Source organism: Trypanosoma cruzi, genomic scaffold (assembly GCF_000209065.1).
Source record: "Trypanosoma cruzi strain CL Brener 1047053517043 genomic scaffold, whole genome shotgun sequence".
Classification (NCBI taxonomy): Eukaryota; Euglenozoa; class Kinetoplastea; order Trypanosomatida; family Trypanosomatidae; genus Trypanosoma; species Trypanosoma cruzi.
This window is the reverse complement of record NW_001849528.1, coordinates 97,699-116,333: the sequence shown is the minus strand read 5'-3', so window position 1 is coordinate 116,333 and position 18,635 is coordinate 97,699. Positions and strand designations below refer to the sequence as shown.

Sequence of the window (18,635 nt, the reverse complement as noted above, 5' to 3'; positions counted from 1 at the left end):
TGCGTGGCGGCATCTCTGGTGTTGGATACACGGAGGATCCTCTTGCCATTGGCACAACGCTGCTGGACGAAGATGTGGGTCGTCACGTGGTGTTTGTCATTTACAGCAGTGGTGTACTCCGCGGTGGATGGTTCAGTGAGCCGGATCTTCTTTGCCGCGATCTCATGCGGCGACAGATGGACTTCATAATACACCTCGATGCCGCATTTTCGCCCTCTTTATCGCTGCCGTGTTTTCCATCCGTAGCGCACTTCGTTGGCGTGCACTCATGCAAAAATGCAACTCTTATCCGCTACAATGAAAGCGCATACCTGTGTGTATGGCCAACGTGGTCGCGCAAGGCTGCAGGTTGGGTGTACCGCGAAGAGGATCAAGAGGGCTGTTTGCGGGTGCCGGTGGCCAGCCAAAGCGCCGTCATGCCAGAGCCTGTTGTTCTTCGACTCCCGTATAATGTTAACGGGAAAAGCGTCGCAGTTGGTGCCAACGACATTCTCATTTTTCCGGAAACCACCGCCGCCGTTCCTTTGGAGGGAAATGCGTGCCCACGTTTGAAGGCGGTTATTGCAAAGATAGCCAACCTACTGCTGGCAGCGATTTATGCCAGAAGCGAAAAGTATAATTTGACGTTTGACACAGTCACAACTGTGACCAATGAGAAGAAGAATAAAAAAAAGCAGAGCCCGGAGCGTGAGTGCTTGGAGAGGCTCTTGGAACTTACTGCGGAAGGTTATAGGCGCTGGTTGTGTGGCTATCCACATGAAGCCAAAGACAGTATCACTGTTGAATTGGCCAAAGGAGTGCAAGCCGCCCATGGTGATTTCTTGGCCCGCCAGAATGCGTTAGAGAAACGGGAAGAAGAACTTACCACACGTGTACAGAGGCTATTGCAGAAACAGAAAGAGTTGTCGAAAGGCATTGTTCACTCGCAGGGCATCATTCGGGATGCGGTGTTGCATCGATGTGGGGTGGACGCCTTTTATGGAGCCAACGATGCTCTGGGGAAGATCCATAAGCTCTTAAACGAGCTGGAATCGCTTGCCACCGTTCGAGGCAAAGCGAAACGGAAGGCGGAAGCGTCTTTATTGGTGTAGATGGAAGTGTGGAAAACGATCACAGACCGAGGTGTTTTTGGAGACCGCCTGCACGCACAGGCACACGCACAGGCAGCAGCGGTGGTTTTCTCCCCACTCACCTACCCACTCCTTTTAATATTACTGCTCATTCACCTGCCGCCGTCGTTTTTTGTTGTTGTTGTCGTCGTTTTATGTGTTTGTGTTGGTCTGTGGATTTACTCTGCCAAATATTTTTTGTCGTTTCTTTCTCTCTTTTTGCTGTTATTCGGTGAAGTCCGTTGCTGCCTCATACACGCGGAGTGGGGACTCCCAGCCAGGAGAGGGGAAAGGAAAAAGGGGAAGCAGGAGAGCGGTGTCCCCCGCGTGTGTCCAGCGCCGCGTAGGGGGTGTCAAGAAACAGCACAAGGAATTACAACGCCCAAGCATAGACGAAAACAGAAGCGCGGAGCAAACAGGGGAATAAATGTCGGAAGCGGGGCTGACGGCTGGCAACGCGCCGAATGGAAAGTCGCAGCTTGCTTTGGCCGGTGAGATTGAGGGGTCGGAGGAGCATCAGCGGGTGATGAGGGCTACGGATCTCCTCGAAGAAAACATGCGGTTAAAGGCGCGGCAGACGAAGCTGCAAGACCAGTTGGAGAGCCTGAAGCACCAGCTGCTTGCGGAGAGGAGTGCCCGACAGGGTCTTGGTGCCGAGTTGAGCGATATGACCGAGCGACTGCGGCGCACAAAGGACCAGGTTGACAAACAGAAGAAGGAATATAACGAGGTCTCCTTGAGACTGTGTGCTGTGACAGCGGAACGGGACGATCTGGAGTCAAAAGTGAGCGAGGTGTGGCGTAACATGGCTGCTATGGAGGAAACTGTGCGTGTCAAGGAATTAGAGAACAAGAAGCTTCGAGAGGCGCTTGATAACGAAAGGAAGGAACGGGAAGCTCAGGAGGTGCTGATGAACGCCATGGTTTCCCAGATAACTGCGTTAGAGCGACAAGTAGGAGTTAGCGAGGGCGCCGAAGAACTTCATCGGCGGCTTAGCGAGGATGCACTTTGCCGCGTTGGGAAAGAGGTGCAACGCGTCGCGCGCCGCTTGGAACGTGTTGCGGATATGTATTCCGCCTCATCACTCAATTGGGATCTCGATCAAAAACCGTTGCTGCTTCTTGCAGATGATGACGATATTGACCGCGGAGTTAATATTCATAAAGGAGATGATGATGATGATGATGATGATGATGACAAAGATTTTGCGGTCGCTGTGGCTGGCGATGGTCTAAACAAATCAGATGTTGAGAAGATGACGCCAAATGATTCCCTTTCAAAGCGGAAAAAACGCCTGTTGGGCCCAATTTACCAAGCGCTACGGCATCTTGAACGGCAACTTCAAATGCAACATGAGGAGAAACGCACCACGCAGCATGAGCGCCGTGTTCTTGAGTCCCACATTGCAGCGCTGAAGGACGAACTGCATCACTTGGGGAATGATGGGGACGACGTACGGGAAAGGCTGCTTAGGAGTGAGGCGCAAAGAGCGCAGGTGACAGAAACATTGCAGAAGACGCGCCAGGCGTGGGAGCACGAGGCGGCTCAAGTGACAGAAACACGGCGCAAAGCTGCCTCACTTCTTCACTGTATAGACGACTGGTGTGTAATCGAGCAGCGTATCTCTGATATGACTGAAGAGTTACGGCAACTGCGTTCTGCTGTCGAAGAGGGTCATCGGACGCACAAGGCGTATGTGATACAAAAAGAAGGGGAGATAGATGCCATGATAGAGTTGCACCAGCGCGAGGCAAATATTCAGAAAAATCAACTTGAACAGGTTCGTCATGAATGCGAACGATTCAAGCGAGCGGTTGCATCTGCTGTTATGGATAGTAGTCCTGTGAGTGCCGATGGTGCACCAGCGGGAATGCAGCGTGAGCATGATGCTTTCAGGGTGAAGTACCGAGAGCTGCTGCGGTACATGGAAGAGGAATTGGAGCCTCTGATAGCGGAACAGGCCAAGGCTCTACAGGAAGAAAGAAAACGAGCAGATGAGCTGCAACGCGCCAATGGCGCACTGCGACTTGAAATGAAACTGATGAATACTGCGCCTGGGGACGGCGGCGGGAGGCTGTCACTTTTTGAGGCACTTGTTCTCACCCTCCGTGTTTTGTCCGGTGCCATGGCAGACATGCGAGAGATGTCGCAGCAACGCAGAGCCCTGACCCGCTACATTCTTGCCTATGAACACATGTTTGGTGCGTTGAATCTATGTAGGGAATCGACGTGGCCTCGTTCAGTGTTGCGTTTCCGCAGGGCCGTCGTGGCAGTGCTGGCCGCACAACGGTTAATTGCATTTCGGAAGGCACCGTGGTGCAGTGGTGGCGTTATCCCGTCGGTGGAACGGGGCACTGCACGCATTCGTCTACCTCCCGAAACGTCTTGTTTGGTGATTGGGGGGCTTATTCGTCTCCCGCCGGTGGGAAGTGACGATACCGCGGAGGAATTTTTGAGGGAAGAAGCGGGAACAAAGAGAGAGGAAAAGAATGCTGTTACTTTTGTGGCTGAGCGGGACTTGCGGCTTCCTGCCATGAACAACATGGCCAGTACGAATTCTTTGGGTGAGGTGACCGTGCAGGGCCAGGCGCTGCGCGGCTTCATGGACAGTTTGCTTGCATTTGTGACGGTCCCGTCAGCGATTTGGCCGCTGCGCAATGTGAAGGAACCTCTGTGGCGGCGGCTGGCGACGGGGCTGCGTTCGCTGCGGCGAGTGTCAAGGCAGGACGGCGGACAATATGCACTTGAAAAGCCACGTCTTTTGTTGCACCTTCCACCACGAGTTCCGCTTCGGTCAGAATGGGGAGAAGCACCGCCAATTCTCTCGCAGGCTGCTAGCAATACGCAGTGGTCAACGATTTACAACCGCGAGGACTCACACGCTCTCGTGCAACCAACAGCACGCGAACTGTCAGATGCATTAAGGCGTGCACAGGAGACTGATGGGGAAAACGCTTCAACTGCATATCCGGCACCGCAACCCACAGCTTATCACGCAGAGGAAGCGTTAAGTCTTGAGGAGGCGATCCGTCAGTCCCTATTACGAGACGCAAAGTTCAGCAGCGACACGCAGGAAATTCAATCAGGGAGTGGCTTTGCCTCTGAGGTGCTGAACGTCATTCGAGCACTCGACCAGCGTGTGGTGGGGGCTTTGGAGAGACAAGCGAAGCTTGCAGAGCGTCGTCCGCATCGCTGAACGCGCTTCTGGGAGAGATTTGCTGATAGTATGTTACTTCTCTTTTTTTTTCCCCCTGCTTTGATACTTACTGTCATTGTTTGTGTTATATTGGTCCAACGTTTATTTTCTGCAAAAGTGGTCTTGTTTTGTAGTTGGAGAAGGGAATTGGGGGGTTTTTTCCTCGTGTTTTCTTCTGATTTTTTTTTGTGTGTGATTGCGGCCATCTTGTTTCTGGTGTTGCTGTATGGTCGAGCTCCCTACTTTAATGACTTTTTTTTTTTTTTGCTCTTTTCCCCTGTTGTTAATGGCACCGCGTCGTTGCTTGTCTTTGGCGTTGCTTTTCCGAACTGCCGCAAGTATGCGTGGGTTATCCACTCTCTACTGCTTGGCATGCGAGCGGGAAGGCTGCCTCGTGAACTCCCACTTCTTGGAGGTGTGCCGGGTGCTCGACACATCGGAGGAGTGCCCAACGGAGCTCGATTTCCGCGGGAATTATTTGGGCGATGCGGGGGCGGCGGCGATTGTTCGCACGGTGGCGATCATGCGATGGGTGCGTTTCATTGATCTTCGGGATAGCGGGGCGGGGGCGAAGACGGTAGAGGCGTTGGTGGCCGTCGCCGATGAGCACCCGAGCCTTCGTTGCGTGGACCTGCGCGGCGGAGGGAACGAGGTATTCGCGATGTCGGGACGGCGGTTGCTGGCAGCATTGGGCCGCTGTACAAAGTTGGTCGTTCATGTCAACTACGATGATCTTCCAGCGACGATGGCGCGTAAGCTGCAGGCAGTCAAGCAACGGAACGAACAGCTGCAGCGTGAGGAAGAGGCCGCGATGGAGGCCGAAAAAAGGGCACTAATGCCAGTGCTTGACTCACTTCAGGGCAAGGGTCACGAAGAGGATCTCTTCTACCTGCCGACGCATGACAGCGATGGAAACTCGCTCTACAGCGAGGACCCAAATCTATTGCCATCTGGTGGATAGCCTTACCACATACATGAGGGATTATTGGGAGAGCTATCAGTATGTTGGCCGCGTGGCGGCACTTTTAGCAGTCGATCTGGGTGCAGCGATTCTTCCATGCATTCGTGCGACAGCCGTTGCCGTGCCACCCTCTGTGGCGACGAGCACCGGACGTGTGTACCCACTAGATGTTGTTGCAACGATACGAGCAGTAGATGCCCTTCTTGGTGGATTACGCGCGAATCCATTTCTTCTCGAGGAACTGATTGAGACTCGCGGGCCTATTTTCGAGATGTATTTGAATAAACTGAGGGAAACACGTGGGGAGCACGAGTCGCTTGTGGCAAGCCGTTTGGGATTGTGTCCTTCCTACCAAGAAAAAATGTTGGTGGTTGAAATGCGCACCCTCTACAACCGGATCGTTGCGGGCATTGTTCAAAAGTCCATGGCAGACTTGCCATCGATGTGTCACGTGGAGGAGCATCTGCGCCGCGTGCGTGTCGAGGTGATAAACCGACTGCTGGAGGGAAGAGAACGTGTGCTGCCGGTTCTCATGGCACAGGTGCAGTACTTTGGGTACAATCATGCGAAGCGGACAACGAGGTGGGCCGAGGGGTATGCAACGAAAAAAGAGGAGTCACCACAGAACTCGGAGCGGATGGAGGGATCTGACGAAGAGGACGAGGAGGAGCCTGATGCTGTTGTCGATTCGTCGCCCGTTACCCCAAAGAGGGGCGCCAACATGTGCGTAGAGGCCATCTGTGAACTCCGTGAATTGTTGCAGGACAGTTACACGTCGCTTCGCTACGCCGTCACCAGGCCGTTGTTTGAGGCGCTTCCCATGGAAATACGGATGTTTCTATCGGATCTTGCGCTGCGGCGTGCTGCATCGCTTTACGCCCCGAACATATTTGTGCTGGAGAGGAAGGAGAAGGCGCAGCCACCGGGGCAGTGCGCAGAGGGTTGGCCGTTAACGACGAAGGTAGACGATCCCTTTGACATTGTTCGAATCTTTGAGCGGGTTCACAGTCGGCAGGATCTCTCGGAGGTTTTATGTGCCTTTGAGGAGTGGTATCGGCTGCGGCAGGTGGAGTGTTACGATGTGACGTATGTGAGTCGACAGGAGCTGCTGTCAAGAACGCGGCGTATGTAAATTACACAGCACGACACACACAAAAAAAAAAAAAAAAAAATGAAAAAAAAATTGCATCAACAGAGAAATAGAGAGAAGTAAAAGTGGAAAGGCAACATCTCTCCAGAAATAAACACATTTTCCCTCAGTACCGCCCGACTTCTGTGTGTGTGTGTTTTTTTAATCATATTCTTATCTTTTTCCTTGTGTGTGTTTGGTCTTGTCCTTCTCTTTCTCCCTTCATTCAATGAAACGACAGTGACACATGCATGGGAAGCCGCTAACGCAAAAGGATCCCCTTGGTGTGCCGCATCGCGGCATTTCACTGACACACCCATCGAACCCTGTCGTTTTTCTTGACATCAAGTGCCCCAAACCAGCTGCCGGTGGTGAAAAGGATGGGGCACCGCATCGCATTATGTTTGAGCTCTTTGCAGATTTGGCGCCAACGTTAGCTTCAAACATGTACGGTCTGTGCGTTGGAAGCTCAACCCGTCTCGTGGAACAGCGAATTCAGCCGGCGGGCTATAAAGGGACCGTGATGCATGACGCGCTTGTCGGACAGTACGTCATTGGCGGAGATGTTATGGGCGGTGGTGGGAGCGGCTTTTTTTCCGCGATTGGTGAGCGTCAAGGCCCGCTGCAGATTCCTCCAAATGAACTGGAGGCCCTTGAAACAACTGCACCGTCCCGCTGTCAGCACGCCGAGGGCCTTTACATGCAGTATTGGAATCACACTCCTGGCAACGCCTCAGCGATGGCGTTGAAAGTGGCGTCTACGTTTCGGATTGACACGTTGGAGCGTGGGGCAGATGCGAAGATGCCATCCGACGCCATTCTCATTGGACGAATGGTGCACCGTGACGCAGAGGCCCATGAAAGGACGAAGCGCCAGCTTCTGGAAATTACGAGGGCGGTGTTTCATGCCAAGCGGGAGACCGTGCCGCGGTTGCTGCCTACCATTGTGTTGTGTGGTGAGATGTGAGGACCCGCTGTTGCGTCGGTGTAATGAGTTCCTTGCTTTTTTTAGTGTTTTTGTGTGTTAGAGCTGCTGCGGGACCAGTGAAGGGTTGTGCTTGTGTCCTTTAAAAAGGAAAAGATACAGAAGTCTTATTGTCTACTTCCCTTGTATCTTCTGTGTCTGGGTGTCCGCGTCTGTGTGAAGCGTCCCTTCTGGTATTTTGTTGTTGTTGTTTTTGTTTGGTTTTTCCCACTTCCCAGCGTGGTGCTGAAGAGGAGAAGCAAACTCTGTACATGAGCACTGCTCCAAGAGGGAAGCAGTTTGTGATTGCACTTTGTAGCTCGGAGAGGAAGAAGCCATTCTTTGAAAAGCTGCAGCGGTATGTAGAAGAGAAGGAAAGTTTGGAGAGAGAAGGTGATGACGGCGCTCATGTCACCTTTTCGTTTGTTTGGATGCAATACGACCCGGAGAGAAACAAGTTCTCGACTGGAACGGAAAACGACGCGGATTTGGTGCTGCACAAAGTGAGCACGCTGCCTCCCAAGGCCGTGGGTGCCCTCTGTCGGTGGTGTGCTGCAGCCTCGCGAAGGCGTCGCCGTGGACGTATTCCGCCTGTTATTATTATTGATCCGGTGGAGTTGACACGGCTCGTTCTGCAGAGGTCGTTGCTTTACAAGATGTTGGACGGTCGTTTGAAGCGGCCATTGTGTCCAGTTCCTCACTCTTGGCTGTGGATACGAGACGGTGCATCGTTGACCCCGCTCGGGTTGTCTTCGTTTGTATTGAGTGACGAGGAAGACACCGAAGTTATGGGTGCAAGCCAAAGTTCACGTGAGACATGGTGGATAGTGAAGTCGGACATCAGCACCGGCCCGTCCTTCACGCACCAGATGGTCATATGGAAGGGTTGCAGGCCCGAGAAATCCCTGCCGGAGGAAGTGCTCTCACTGCTTTCATCCTGCGTCAACAGTTTTGTTCTGCAGGAGTTCTTTTTGCATGCTATTTCAGTTGTCATCAAAGTTTACTGCATTGGCACTGTCGTTTTTGTGAAGGCTGTCCCAACAGCGCCGTTGCTGCGATGTGTCTTGTCGAAGATGGGTGGTCCTGTTTTTGTGGATTCTCAAGAAAAATTCCCCATTGATGCTGGCTGGGTAGAGGAGGAGGCGCGCTGGAGGAATTACCTTGCAGTGGGCGGAAGAGCCTACACTCAGTGCAGTCAAATTGCTGAGCAGTTGGTGCGGGAATTGGGGTTGACGCTATTTGGCTTTGACCTGCTGTTGGTCCCAAAAAAAGTCTCTGGACAGTGTGATACGCCGCTGGGGGCGTCATTGCGCGATGCACCTTTATTTGATGAAGTCACCGGCGCCCCCTCGGCGCTGCTTTGTTCCGCCACACCAGTAATTGTGGATGTAAACTACTTTCCGGGTTTCTCCGGAGTGGAAAACGTCGCTGAGCATGTGTTGGATGTCATTAAGTCAAAGGCACTGGGTACTCCCGTCTCGAAAAGATCCTCAACTGAGGGAAAACTGTTTAACGGCAACTTCTGCTGCTAAAAGTGGAGATGAAGGGCGAAACATTTAGGCATTTTTCTGTGTGTGTGTGTGTTTGTGTGTGTTTTAAGATGCTCTATGCGTGTGAGCAAATGCATCTACTGCCGTAAACGCCGTGTTATATCTCTACTTTTTTTTTTTTTTCCTCCCACCGTCTACGTGGGACGGGTTGGACGACTGCTGTTGTCATTTCCCACGGCATGAAATGCTCAGTTTTTGTTGTTGTTTTTCTTGTCTGTGTACTCTGTCCACTGTTCCTGCTGCTTTTACCGTGTCGGGTCGTTCTCTTTTACCATCCAAAGGCAGTAGTGTTGGAAGCAACGTCCCCTGTGCGGTGGGAGAAATCAGAAGGGATTGCAGACCTGCCAAGCGTACATTTCAGCATAGAGAGAGAGAGAGAGGGAGGGAGAGAATAATTAAGACCATAGAAGAAAACTAACGGCAAAGAGATGAAAGAGGTGCCGCAGACTTCCAGGGAAGATAAATCCTGGCGACATGCCGCATCCGGAAGTGCCTTCCCGCCAGCGCTTCCGCCCAGGCATCCTGCCACAGCTGCCGTTCGCGGCGCCGATGAACCCACGGCTCCACCCTCCCTCATAAGAGACAATGCCGAGGCAAAAATTTTGCAGCACCCACTTATCACGGCAGCGGACTACTGCGATCGAAAGCATCTTCTTTCACATATATCTTTTTTGAGTGGACAACTGCAGCGGGCGGAGCTGTTGCTTCAAAAGGCCTCTCGCGCGATGGTCTCTGATGAGGAATTAGCTCGTTTTGACCCTCTTCTTGCCCAGGGACATATTGACCGTCTCGAGAGTTCCCTTGCGCAGGTTGCCTTGTTGCGTGAGGTGGAACTGGAGCGGAGCCGCGCACTGGAGGAGGAAGTTAATAGACTACGTCTGGAACGAATTTCTCTCATAGAGCGTGTTGACGCATTAGACGGTAGAATGGCGACGTTGGAGGCAGAGAACAAGCAACTGACTAATGCCCTGTCCTCCGCTCAGCTTGAGGTGGAGCGGCTGCGGTTGGAGGAGAATTCCCTGCACCGCCGGCTGACGGTGATTGACCAGCTGCAGGAAGATGGTCATCGCTACCAGGGCCTCAATGTTATCGTTGCCCCACCGCGAGAGGCTAATGGACGACAAGAGTGTACCAAGTCAATGAAGGAACTGCAGATGCAGGAAACATTGCAGAGACTTTCACTCCTGGTGGACATGTTGATGGAGCCCATTTGCATTGCCTTTGATGCGGGTGTGGTGTGGATTACGGAAACGCAATTACATCGTGCTAGCCTGCAACTACAGAATGTGACGGTGCCGGGTTACTCGAACGATGCCTTTGGATTACAAACAAGTGTGGAAGGGAATTCCCCGCTTGGAGATGTGGATGATGTTACATTGACACCTGCCGCCATTGGCGTGGAGTTTTTTAGTGAGGCGAAATTACGCAATGAGTTGAAGGTGGCAAGAGAAAGATGTCGCGTGGCAGAACAGCAGAGGGAGCGGATGAAATGTTTACTTCAAGAGGAACAAAAACGCACGGAGGATATGGCAAAGGAGCAATACCAGCAGCTCCAGCAGGTCCATGAGCAGATGGTGCATGAGCGACAGCACATTATGGAGAGTCTCGTGGGGGAAGTGGAAGAAAAGATGCGGAATGCCTTCCGTGACGGCCGTCTTTACGAGAAAAGACTTCGAGAAGAGAAGTTGCAGAAGCGGAGAGTTTCTGCAGGCCAGTCCAATGGCGCTGCTGGTTTTGCTCAACAGCGGCGGGCGGGTAATTTGCCTCATGGTGCATCCATGGGCTTGGAGGTGGAAAAGCAATTCACTGCCGGTAGTCGCAGTAGCAGTGGCAGTACTGGCGGGAGAAGCAGCGGGCGGTAGTCTTTTTTTTTTTTTTTTTTTTTTTTCCTTTCAGCCAACCACAACAACAACAAACCAAATGAAGAAAAAAACATAGATGACCATTGTTCTTAGTTCTTGAAGTTGGTGAAGGACATCTAAGTTCACTCTCTTTCTCTCGCTTGTGGTCGTTGTTCCTTTCTTTTTTTTTTTCTTTGGATCCTCTTGCATGGAGAGGAAATAATTGTCTCTGCACCTCCTCCTTCTCTTTTTGTCTCTCTCTTTTCTTTCCATTTACTCTCGTGGCTGCCAGTAGCAGCTAAGCGTTGTGGACAACCTTTTTTTTTTTTTTTTTGCGAGGAGGGGAAGTCTTTTATGGCGGCCCCGTTGACGGCGTTTCTGCTACTTGCAGGGGCGTATTACGTCTCGCGACTGGCGCCTCGAGTGACACAGCGGGTTGCAATGGCGCAGGGCGGAATGGGCGCCACCCAAGCCCTCCATGCGCACCAATTGTACCGCCGTCACGAGAAAAGTTTTGAGGCCAACATGTCGGAACGGGAGGCGTTGTTGCTGCTTGGTTTTTCGGAAGATGTCGCTGATGGAACTGGCGCCCGCCCATCGGATAAGGAGGTGAAGGAACACTACTACACGCTGATGAAACAGTTGCACAGTGATGTGAATGGCAGCCCATACATCGCGACAAAGCTCAATGAGGCAAGGGCAGTATTGTCACGGCGATGAATCAAAACGATTGTAAAGACAGATGCATGCACACAGTCATATATGCCCAGTGAGCCATGTTGCCTTATACTTTTTTTTGTTTTTGCGCGTCATTTGGCGGAGGCGACGTCCTTTTGTGCGTGTGCGTGTTTATGTGTGTATTTTGGTTTTCTTTGCTTCCCGCCAACCCTCTTTTTATTTTATTTCTCTCTGCGGTGGTTACATGTATATTTGCTCCTTTTTTTCCGCCGCGACAACTTTAATGTTTGTTCACTACATCCCTGGGCCCCTTGTTTTTTAATGCACACACACACACACACAACTATGCCTTATGGCTTGGGCAGAGGAGCAGGAAAAGAGAGGGTGAGAGAGTCGTATGCAGTACTCGGATGTGTTAACAGAAGTGGCCGAACGACTCCAAGCTGCGCTTAAAGTGGCGGCGCAGCAGCTCCATTCTGGACGACCTGTCGAATGCTCGTTGGCGCTTCTCCCACCCGTCGCGCTGGAGGAAATGTCGCTTCGATGGGGCACAATCGATGTGCTTGACGATCACGGGGGCCATTTTGAGTTGGTTGTGGGTCTTGACGACAAGATGCTGACGGCGTCGTTTGTGGGACTCCTGCGGCGAATGCAAGAGCCTCACGAGCCACATAAAGATGGGGAAAAGTCTCCGCCTCCGATCATTGGCCCCCTGGTCAAAAGACTGTCGCAGGAAGGCGTGGTGCCGGTGTTGTTGCTGCTGGTCCCCGCACATACCGGTCTCTGGAGTGAACGACGACGATGGCTAAAGAGAACAGTCGTCGCCCATGACGTGATGGAGGAGAAGGGGGAGCATTTTCTGCCGCTGCTTTTGCTGCAGGAACTCCTACTGACATCCCTTCTGGTGAGCTGTCACCACAAGGTTCAAGAAGTTTGGGTGCACCGCTGGTGGGTGGAGCAGCAAATGCTAAAATTGGGTGGCATGGACCTGGAGGCCTTTCATATACACGACCGTTCAGTGTTGTTTAATGCTGCTGATAAACATCCGATGAATTACAACGCCTGGAACCATCGACGGCAAGTGTTCGCGTTTCACTTTCAACAAGACGGGAATGAGGAGAGTGTTAACAGAGCATTTTTTCTGCAGGAATTGGACGTCGTTGTGCACTTTTTTGAGAAGCACAACGGTGACACATCCGCCGCGGCGTATTTAACATTTCTTCTTGAGCAGGCAACAGCGAAGAGAGGAGCCTATTTTGATAAGCACGACTCCGTGGCATTGCACGTGTGGGGGAGGCTACTAGCTGTTACCACGCAAGAGTTACGCCGACATTACGACAAGGGACACGAGGCTGTCTGGATGCTGCGTCTTGCGCTGATGCGGTGGGCTTTATGCGAACGCCCCCCGTGTGGCTGGACACTCCAAGACGAACTGGATTTTGTTTCCACCTACGCGTCGGTGGTGACGATGTTGGGGGAGGATGAGGATGAGGGAAACATGGAGCTCGACGTCACGTGGGTGGATGTCTCGGGCTCGTACTGGTGGACGTCGTACCACGCGGTGCGTTATGGCCTCCAACTGTTGAGAATGCTGCGTATGTAACTTGACGATCCATCCCTGAGTGTGCATGTGTCTGTTTGTGTCTTCTCTGTGGCCCGATCTGGCTGTCTTTGAGGTTAGGGTGTTGTTTGTCCCTTCAACAAATATGCGTTTTCTGTCTATGCATTCGCGTGTTTTCCTCCATGAGGACGCATGGGGTGCTGGGTGCAGATACCCACTTGCAGGCGACATTGAGGCCAATGACACCAGCGCCGTCGACGTTCATTGCCTTCTACCCCAAACTTTGCTGTTGCCACAGAAACGGCCCCTCCGCTGGCAGGACCGCATCGCAGTAGATAAAGAAGCGAGGAATACATTGACAATGCGCCGGTGACCCCTGTTTTACCTCATACTGCCCATTTGCAGCGATGTCATTACTTTTTTTTTAAATCACTCCTTCATTAATTGCTGCATTTTGTCCTCAAAGAGAAGGGGATATTCACTCCAAACGGTAGGAAAGAAGAAGAGAAAAAAAAAAAAAAAACTTTGTTAGGGAAGGTGATTGTGTGGGGTTAGGGGAAAAATATACATACACATTTACATTCTCACATCCAAAGCATGACGGATAATGGCGAGGTTCATTTTGTGCTCCGTGCGGAGGGGTGTATTCACTCCAGCGATGTGCGACACGTGTCGTGCTCCAGCGGGGTGCTTCTCACTGCGTCGCGTGACAACACCGCCATGATACTCCCAGAGCAACCTCCCAATGACACCATTAAATCCGGTCTTGTGTTGGTAGGCCACACTGCATTTGTGAACTTTGTTACCTTTCATCCCTTCATGACGCTTCTTGATGGTGAGTCCTGCATTGTCACGGGCAGCAATGATAAGCACGTGGCGTTGTGGAACCCCGTGACTACGGCGCTTGAGGCAGTTCTGGATGGCCATGCGCATGGTGTCTGCTGCGGTGTTGTGATGTTACCAAACTCTGGTGACATTGTGACGGGCGATTGGGGTGGTATGTGTATCGTGTTTGACAGTACAACAGGCGGCGTGAAGCAAAATTACACCGGACACAAGACGGCGGTGCGGGCTGTTGCTCAGTTGCCAGGAACGAGCAGCGTTGTGTCTGCCTCTGGCGACAAAACGATCCACCAGTGGGATGTGGAGACAGGGGCGACGCTGTCGGTTTTTGTTGGCCATGAAGACGTCGTGCAATGCATCTGCGCAATGAGTGCAACCCGTTTTGCCACAGGGGGAAATGATGCAACTATCATGATTTGGGACACTGAGACGGGCACCACCCCACTCCGCCTCTTGACAGCGCACGACAGTCTAATTTACGCCCTCTGTTACTGCCCAACACGGCAACTGTTGTTTTCCGCCTCAGAAGATCGATCGTTGAAGGTGTGGCAGGGCGGCGTGCTGGATTTGGCCTCGTCGAACACGCAGACGGAAAGTGTTGTCATACAGAGCATCAACCATCCATGTGTGGTGTGGTCCGTTTGTTTCACAAGTACAGGCGACATTGTGACTGGCGGTTCTGACGGCGTCGTGCGCATGTGGACGGCAGACGATGAAATGATGGCATCTGTGGAGAAGCTGCAGACACTTGAGGCCGCTGTGGCCGCCCAAACAATTGACGTCAAAGTTCTCACCGTTGCCGGGATTGACACAGCGTCAATGCTTTCGGTGGCTGATCTGCGGTTTCGTAAAGGGACGCATCAGGGTGAACGTCTCATTGCTCGCACAGAGGCAGGCACAATTGAGGTTTATGCCTGGAACTGCGGTCGTTGGGACAAAGTGGGGACTGTTGTTGAGGGGCCGCAAGGGCAGGCATTTACAGGCGCAGCGCAGCCAAGAGAAAAGAAGTACCTGAACGGCGTGCCGCACGATTATATCTTTGATGTGGATGTGAATGGAAAAATGCTCAAACTTTCGTACGACAAAGGCCAGAGCATCTTTGAGGCCGCGCAGAACTTTATAAATGAAAATCGCACCCTCGTGTCCCAATCGCACAGGGAGGAGATACAAAATTTTATTCTAAACAACGTTGATCCCAGAGACATTCAGCCGGGAACAGGAACCGCCAACGCGGTGACAGGAGCAGGCAATCATGCTTCTGCCTCTGCCTCTGCCGCTGTTGGTGGGGGCGGCGGGGAGCCGGTATTCTCTGAATACGCCCGCGAGGCCGCGGCATTGCAGCAAGCCGGTGTCTCAACCACCCCAACTTGGGGAGAGGCGCTGCGCAATATGGAAACGGTGGGGGCGTCTAGAAGTGACGTTGCCTTTTCAGGTTATGCACGGGAAGGGCTATTGCTTGAGCAAGAAGCGGCACGGCGAGCAGGAGCGCCTCCGGCCACAGCGGAGGAAGCAAACCGCAGTATCGTCAGATGGAACAACCATAAACGCTTCACATCGTATAATGCAGCCGGGGCAAAGAAGAAGATTGATGAGTTGACGGGTAACACGCGGCTCAGTGCTTTGGTGGAGCGGGTGGTAACAGCGGCCGAGGGGGAACCAAACAGCGCCCTCCTGGACGATATTGCGGCGTTGTACCACGAATTGCCCGAGGCCTCTCGTTTCCCTGCACTGGACCTGCTCAGCCACCTCCTTGCTGTTACAGTGCGTCCGTTTGGTTGGCTGCAGCTGCTTTTGTCGGATGACGGCAACGGAGGGGATGCACCCAATGCACGAGCGTTTTTTGAGGAATGCATTCAAAATTTGCCTCATGTCCCTGATGTGGAGGCTCTCGTGACAACACGTCTCTTTGCTCACGTGATTGCAGCGCTGGACAAACCGCCACCAGGAGCGAAACTGACTGCGGATCAGTTGGCGTTGATCCTCGCAATGCTCACGAAGGCACCCCAATCGCTTCTTCAGACGAAAAACGGCAATGTGAAGACGGCAATATGTGCTCTTCTACAAAATGCAGCGGTGTTACTTGCAGGAGATCCGGTGGTGCTTGGAAAAGATGGTGCGTCTGATGCCACGCGTGGAGTAATGCGTCTGCTAGCGCAGCTGCTCCTTTTTGAGTCCATCTCCTCTTCACACACGCGAGACCTTGTGGCGACGGTCATGACGCTCATGCTTTCTGACGGTAGCGGGAAAGATATTCAGACCTCTGTCGTTGCGGTGGAAGTGGGGCGCAATACACTTGCTCACACGTTGCGAGCATTAAAAGCGGGGCCGGAGCCGCATTGCCGGGAGGCGGCCATAAAACTTTTGCATTGCTTGGACGACGCGGAATTGCAATGAACCGAAAGTGTGAGTGAAATCCTCACAAAAAAAAAAAAAAAAAAACGATTTTTCCGTTGAAAATCATCGGTTTGGCTGCTTGCCCACACCATCACCTTTTTCCACTCCTCCCCTATCGTTGCACAATTGCAAGGTAAGTTGATTTTTGGAGCATCCTTTTGGGTGTGTGGGGAGGGCCGCGTGCACAAGAGAGTGTGACTGAGTAATTTATTTGCTTTTCAGCCTTGGTGGTGGTGGCATGCGTTTTAATCCGCCGCCCTTTCTTCCTCTTTCTTCTTTTTTTTTTTTTTTTCCCTCCCTTTCTGTTTGAACTTTTATGGATTCTCCATCATCCGTCTATTTATTTTATTTTATTTTTGCCTTTCTGTCTTTTCACTGTCTCTCTCTCTTTCTTGCCTTTGTGACTGCGTTGTCTGCAATGCAACGGGGAATTAAGAGAGAGGAAAGAGAAGAAGCGACGACTAACAGCAGCTGAAACGCCCAAACGAAAAGAAGAAATGAAGACCGATAGTGTAGTGAGGTTTTTGAGCCTGGACATGTTGGACTCGGATAAGCCGCTCATCCGTGAATATTTTCGTCACGCACACCACGTTGCCATACAGAAGTTATTGAAGCATCGTGCGTTGAGCCGCACTCTTTTTGAAATCCCGTCGCTCTCGTCTCAGTCCGGTATCTCAGAATCTAATTTCACAGCCGAGCGTGATGAACTGAGTGCCGACAACAACGCCGCATTCCCCGCCTCGGATGCGCCTGCCCGTCTGAAGTTGTTTGTTCTTTCCCCATCCGTTTCAGAGCCGCAGCGGTACTGCCAGAAAGGCGTCCTGAGTGAAACGGAGTCCCTTCAAGCAAAACATGCCCTGGAGTACGAGTTTCTTATCCCCGCCATCAGCTACGCTGTCGAGAGCGTCATTGAGGCACATAAAATGTGGAAGCAGCGGTTGGATAAGCAGAAAGAGGACCATCAGAAGAACTCGGAAGCGGAAGGGGAAACAACTGCCCCGTCAATTGAATCTGCCGCTGCCGTCGCCCCAAATGGACATACGAACGGTCTTGGAGAAGTTCTTGACGCGGAGGTTACACGGGAGTCCTTCAATGTCTTCGACACGAGCACAGCGCCGAGCATCTCCTTTTCGGGATACGTCAATCGCATTGTAGAATACACATATGTGTCCCCGTCTGTACTCTTGATTGCCTGCCTTTATATTGATCGGCTCCTCTCCCGTAAACCATCTCTCTTCCTTACGAAACTCAACATCTTCAAGCTATTTGCCTCTGCAACGCGCGTTGCCAGTAAAGTCATGGACACACGGACACTTAGCAACAAGAACTTTGCCAGCATCTGCGGAGTCAGAAACTCGGAAATGAATTGTCTTGAGGCACATTTTATTCGGTTTCTTGAGCTGGACCTCTACGTGCAGGCCGAAGAGTTCTACCGGTACGTGGATGACCTCGTCACGACGCCCCGTTCCAGAAGACCTTCAACCAAATCGGAAGTTCTGAGTGCTGGTGAATTTGATGAGGAGGATGCGTTGATGTTGCCAGTTTTACGACGGCTGAGCATGGCTAGTGGAAACAGCAGCGGTGGGAGCAGAATGAGCCGTGGGGGAGAAGAGAAGAAAAGCGATTTATTTCCGCCCTTCCTCCCATCACGCGTCAGTATTGCATCGGCGAACAGTCAGGCTTTCACTCCGCCAAAGGGTTTGACCAGTGCTGCTGTTAAAAGCAATGATTATGCTAGCGAAGTCGGCAAGAAGACAAAGAAGGGCGACAGTGTGGCTGTAGCAGGGAATGGCGTGGTGCCTGTGATTAGAGTGGAGAATGAAGAAAAGTGCTTCTCTGGCCCCTTTTTCTCCCGTTCAACGACAGCCGCTACTATGTCGATGCCAGCGCTCCCGCGAAGGGCCTCGCGTCTCCCTGTCTGCAGCAACAAGAGCATTAGCAACATCAGCATCGGTAGCAATAACATGAGCGTTAGCAGATCCTTTGAAACCAGCGCCGCCCGCCAGCACCGTGAAAGAGCGTAAGGGGGAAGTCCAGGCCAGGCCAGGCTGGGGAAAAAGGAGAAGGACGAAAAAGGTTGTTGTTGTTGTTGTTTTTTCTCACCAGGACTAGTGCGAGAAAACTGCATGATTTTCGTTGTTTTCTGCTCTCTTTCCTTCTTTTCCCTCCCGTGTTTCCTCCCTTTTCTCTATCTTTCTCTCTGGATGCGGTGAATTACGGCAGCAGTCAAGCCGGAGAGGACAAAGTGCGAACAAAGAGAGAAGAGGAAAAGGAAAAAAAATATTTAATAAAAAATTGATGGAACTTCTTAAGAGGGAAAGGGGAAAAAAAACTATTTATATATATAAATATATAAATAAATATATATATAAATATATATAATAAAAAGAAAAATGGAAAAACAAAAAA

At 51.8% G+C, this 18,635-nt stretch overlaps 9 protein-coding genes and 1 pseudogene across 9 annotated transcripts, besides 15 other annotated features; all 10 read left to right on the top strand.

The window, feature by feature from the left end:
- Tc00.1047053503885.10 (hypothetical protein, conserved) lies at positions 1-1,091 on the top strand (the record flags this gene model as incomplete). The annotated part of the gene is made up of 1 exon (XM_804207.1): positions 1-1,091. A coding segment is annotated over one exon (1,091 nt), but the record flags the coding sequence as incomplete, so codon positions are not given.
- Positions 1-5,086: a sequence feature (heterozygous, Esmeraldo-like haplotype).
- Positions 1,537-4,305, top strand: Tc00.1047053503885.20 (hypothetical protein, conserved; the record flags this gene model as incomplete). The annotated part of the gene is made up of 1 exon (XM_804208.1): positions 1,537-4,305. One exon carries the CDS (start codon positions 1,537-1,539, stop codon positions 4,303-4,305), a length of 2,769 nt encoding a protein of 922 aa, XP_809301.1.
- Positions 2,278-2,306: a microsatellite.
- On the top strand, positions 4,644-6,398 carry Tc00.1047053503885.30 (annotated as a pseudogene).
- Positions 5,087-5,144: a sequence feature (areas merged during assembly that could not be assigned to a particular haplotype. This can correspond to areas where the two haplotypes were merged or to regions with more than two copies in the genome that were merged during assembly.).
- Positions 5,145-5,265: a sequence feature (heterozygous, non-Esmeraldo-like haplotype).
- Positions 5,266-5,977: a sequence feature (areas merged during assembly that could not be assigned to a particular haplotype. This can correspond to areas where the two haplotypes were merged or to regions with more than two copies in the genome that were merged during assembly.).
- Positions 5,978-6,265: a sequence feature (areas merged during assembly that could not be assigned to a particular haplotype. This can correspond to areas where the two haplotypes were merged or to regions with more than two copies in the genome that were merged during assembly.).
- Positions 6,266-6,331: a sequence feature (areas merged during assembly that could not be assigned to a particular haplotype. This can correspond to areas where the two haplotypes were merged or to regions with more than two copies in the genome that were merged during assembly.).
- Positions 6,332-18,635: a sequence feature (heterozygous, Esmeraldo-like haplotype).
- Positions 6,420-6,449: a microsatellite.
- Positions 6,643-7,362, top strand: Tc00.1047053503885.40 (hypothetical protein, conserved; the record flags this gene model as incomplete). Its single annotated transcript, XM_804209.1, has 1 exon — positions 6,643-7,362. One exon carries the CDS (start codon positions 6,643-6,645, stop codon positions 7,360-7,362), a length of 720 nt encoding a protein of 239 aa, XP_809302.1.
- Positions 7,632-8,891, top strand: Tc00.1047053503885.50 (hypothetical protein, conserved; the record flags this gene model as incomplete). The annotated part of the gene is made up of 1 exon (XM_804210.1): positions 7,632-8,891. The coding sequence occupies one exon, from the start codon at positions 7,632-7,634 to the stop codon at positions 8,889-8,891; it is 1,260 nt and encodes a 419-aa protein (XP_809303.1).
- Positions 8,929-8,953: a microsatellite.
- Positions 9,274-9,300: a microsatellite.
- On the top strand, positions 9,338-10,771 carry Tc00.1047053503885.60 (hypothetical protein, conserved; the record flags this gene model as incomplete). The annotated part of the gene is made up of 1 exon (XM_804211.1): positions 9,338-10,771. The coding sequence occupies one exon, from the start codon at positions 9,338-9,340 to the stop codon at positions 10,769-10,771; it is 1,434 nt and encodes a 477-aa protein (XP_809304.1).
- Positions 10,774-10,802: a microsatellite.
- Positions 11,105-11,470, top strand: Tc00.1047053503885.70 (hypothetical protein, conserved; the record flags this gene model as incomplete). The annotated part of the gene is made up of 1 exon (XM_804212.1): positions 11,105-11,470. One exon carries the CDS (start codon positions 11,105-11,107, stop codon positions 11,468-11,470), a length of 366 nt encoding a protein of 121 aa, XP_809305.1.
- Tc00.1047053503885.80 (hypothetical protein, conserved) lies at positions 11,826-13,031 on the top strand (the record flags this gene model as incomplete). The annotated part of the gene is made up of 1 exon (XM_804213.1): positions 11,826-13,031. The coding sequence occupies one exon, from the start codon at positions 11,826-11,828 to the stop codon at positions 13,029-13,031; it is 1,206 nt and encodes a 401-aa protein (XP_809306.1).
- Tc00.1047053503885.90 (hypothetical protein, conserved) lies at positions 13,587-16,226 on the top strand (the record flags this gene model as incomplete). Its single annotated transcript, XM_804214.1, has 1 exon — positions 13,587-16,226. One exon carries the CDS (start codon positions 13,587-13,589, stop codon positions 16,224-16,226), a length of 2,640 nt encoding a protein of 879 aa, XP_809307.1.
- Positions 16,485-16,625: a sequence feature (CT-rich).
- Positions 16,724-18,250, top strand: Tc00.1047053503885.100 (hypothetical protein, conserved; the record flags this gene model as incomplete). Its single annotated transcript, XM_804215.1, has 1 exon — positions 16,724-18,250. One exon carries the CDS (start codon positions 16,724-16,726, stop codon positions 18,248-18,250), a length of 1,527 nt encoding a protein of 508 aa, XP_809308.1.
- Positions 18,500-18,523: a sequence feature (AT_rich).
- Positions 18,560-18,607: a microsatellite.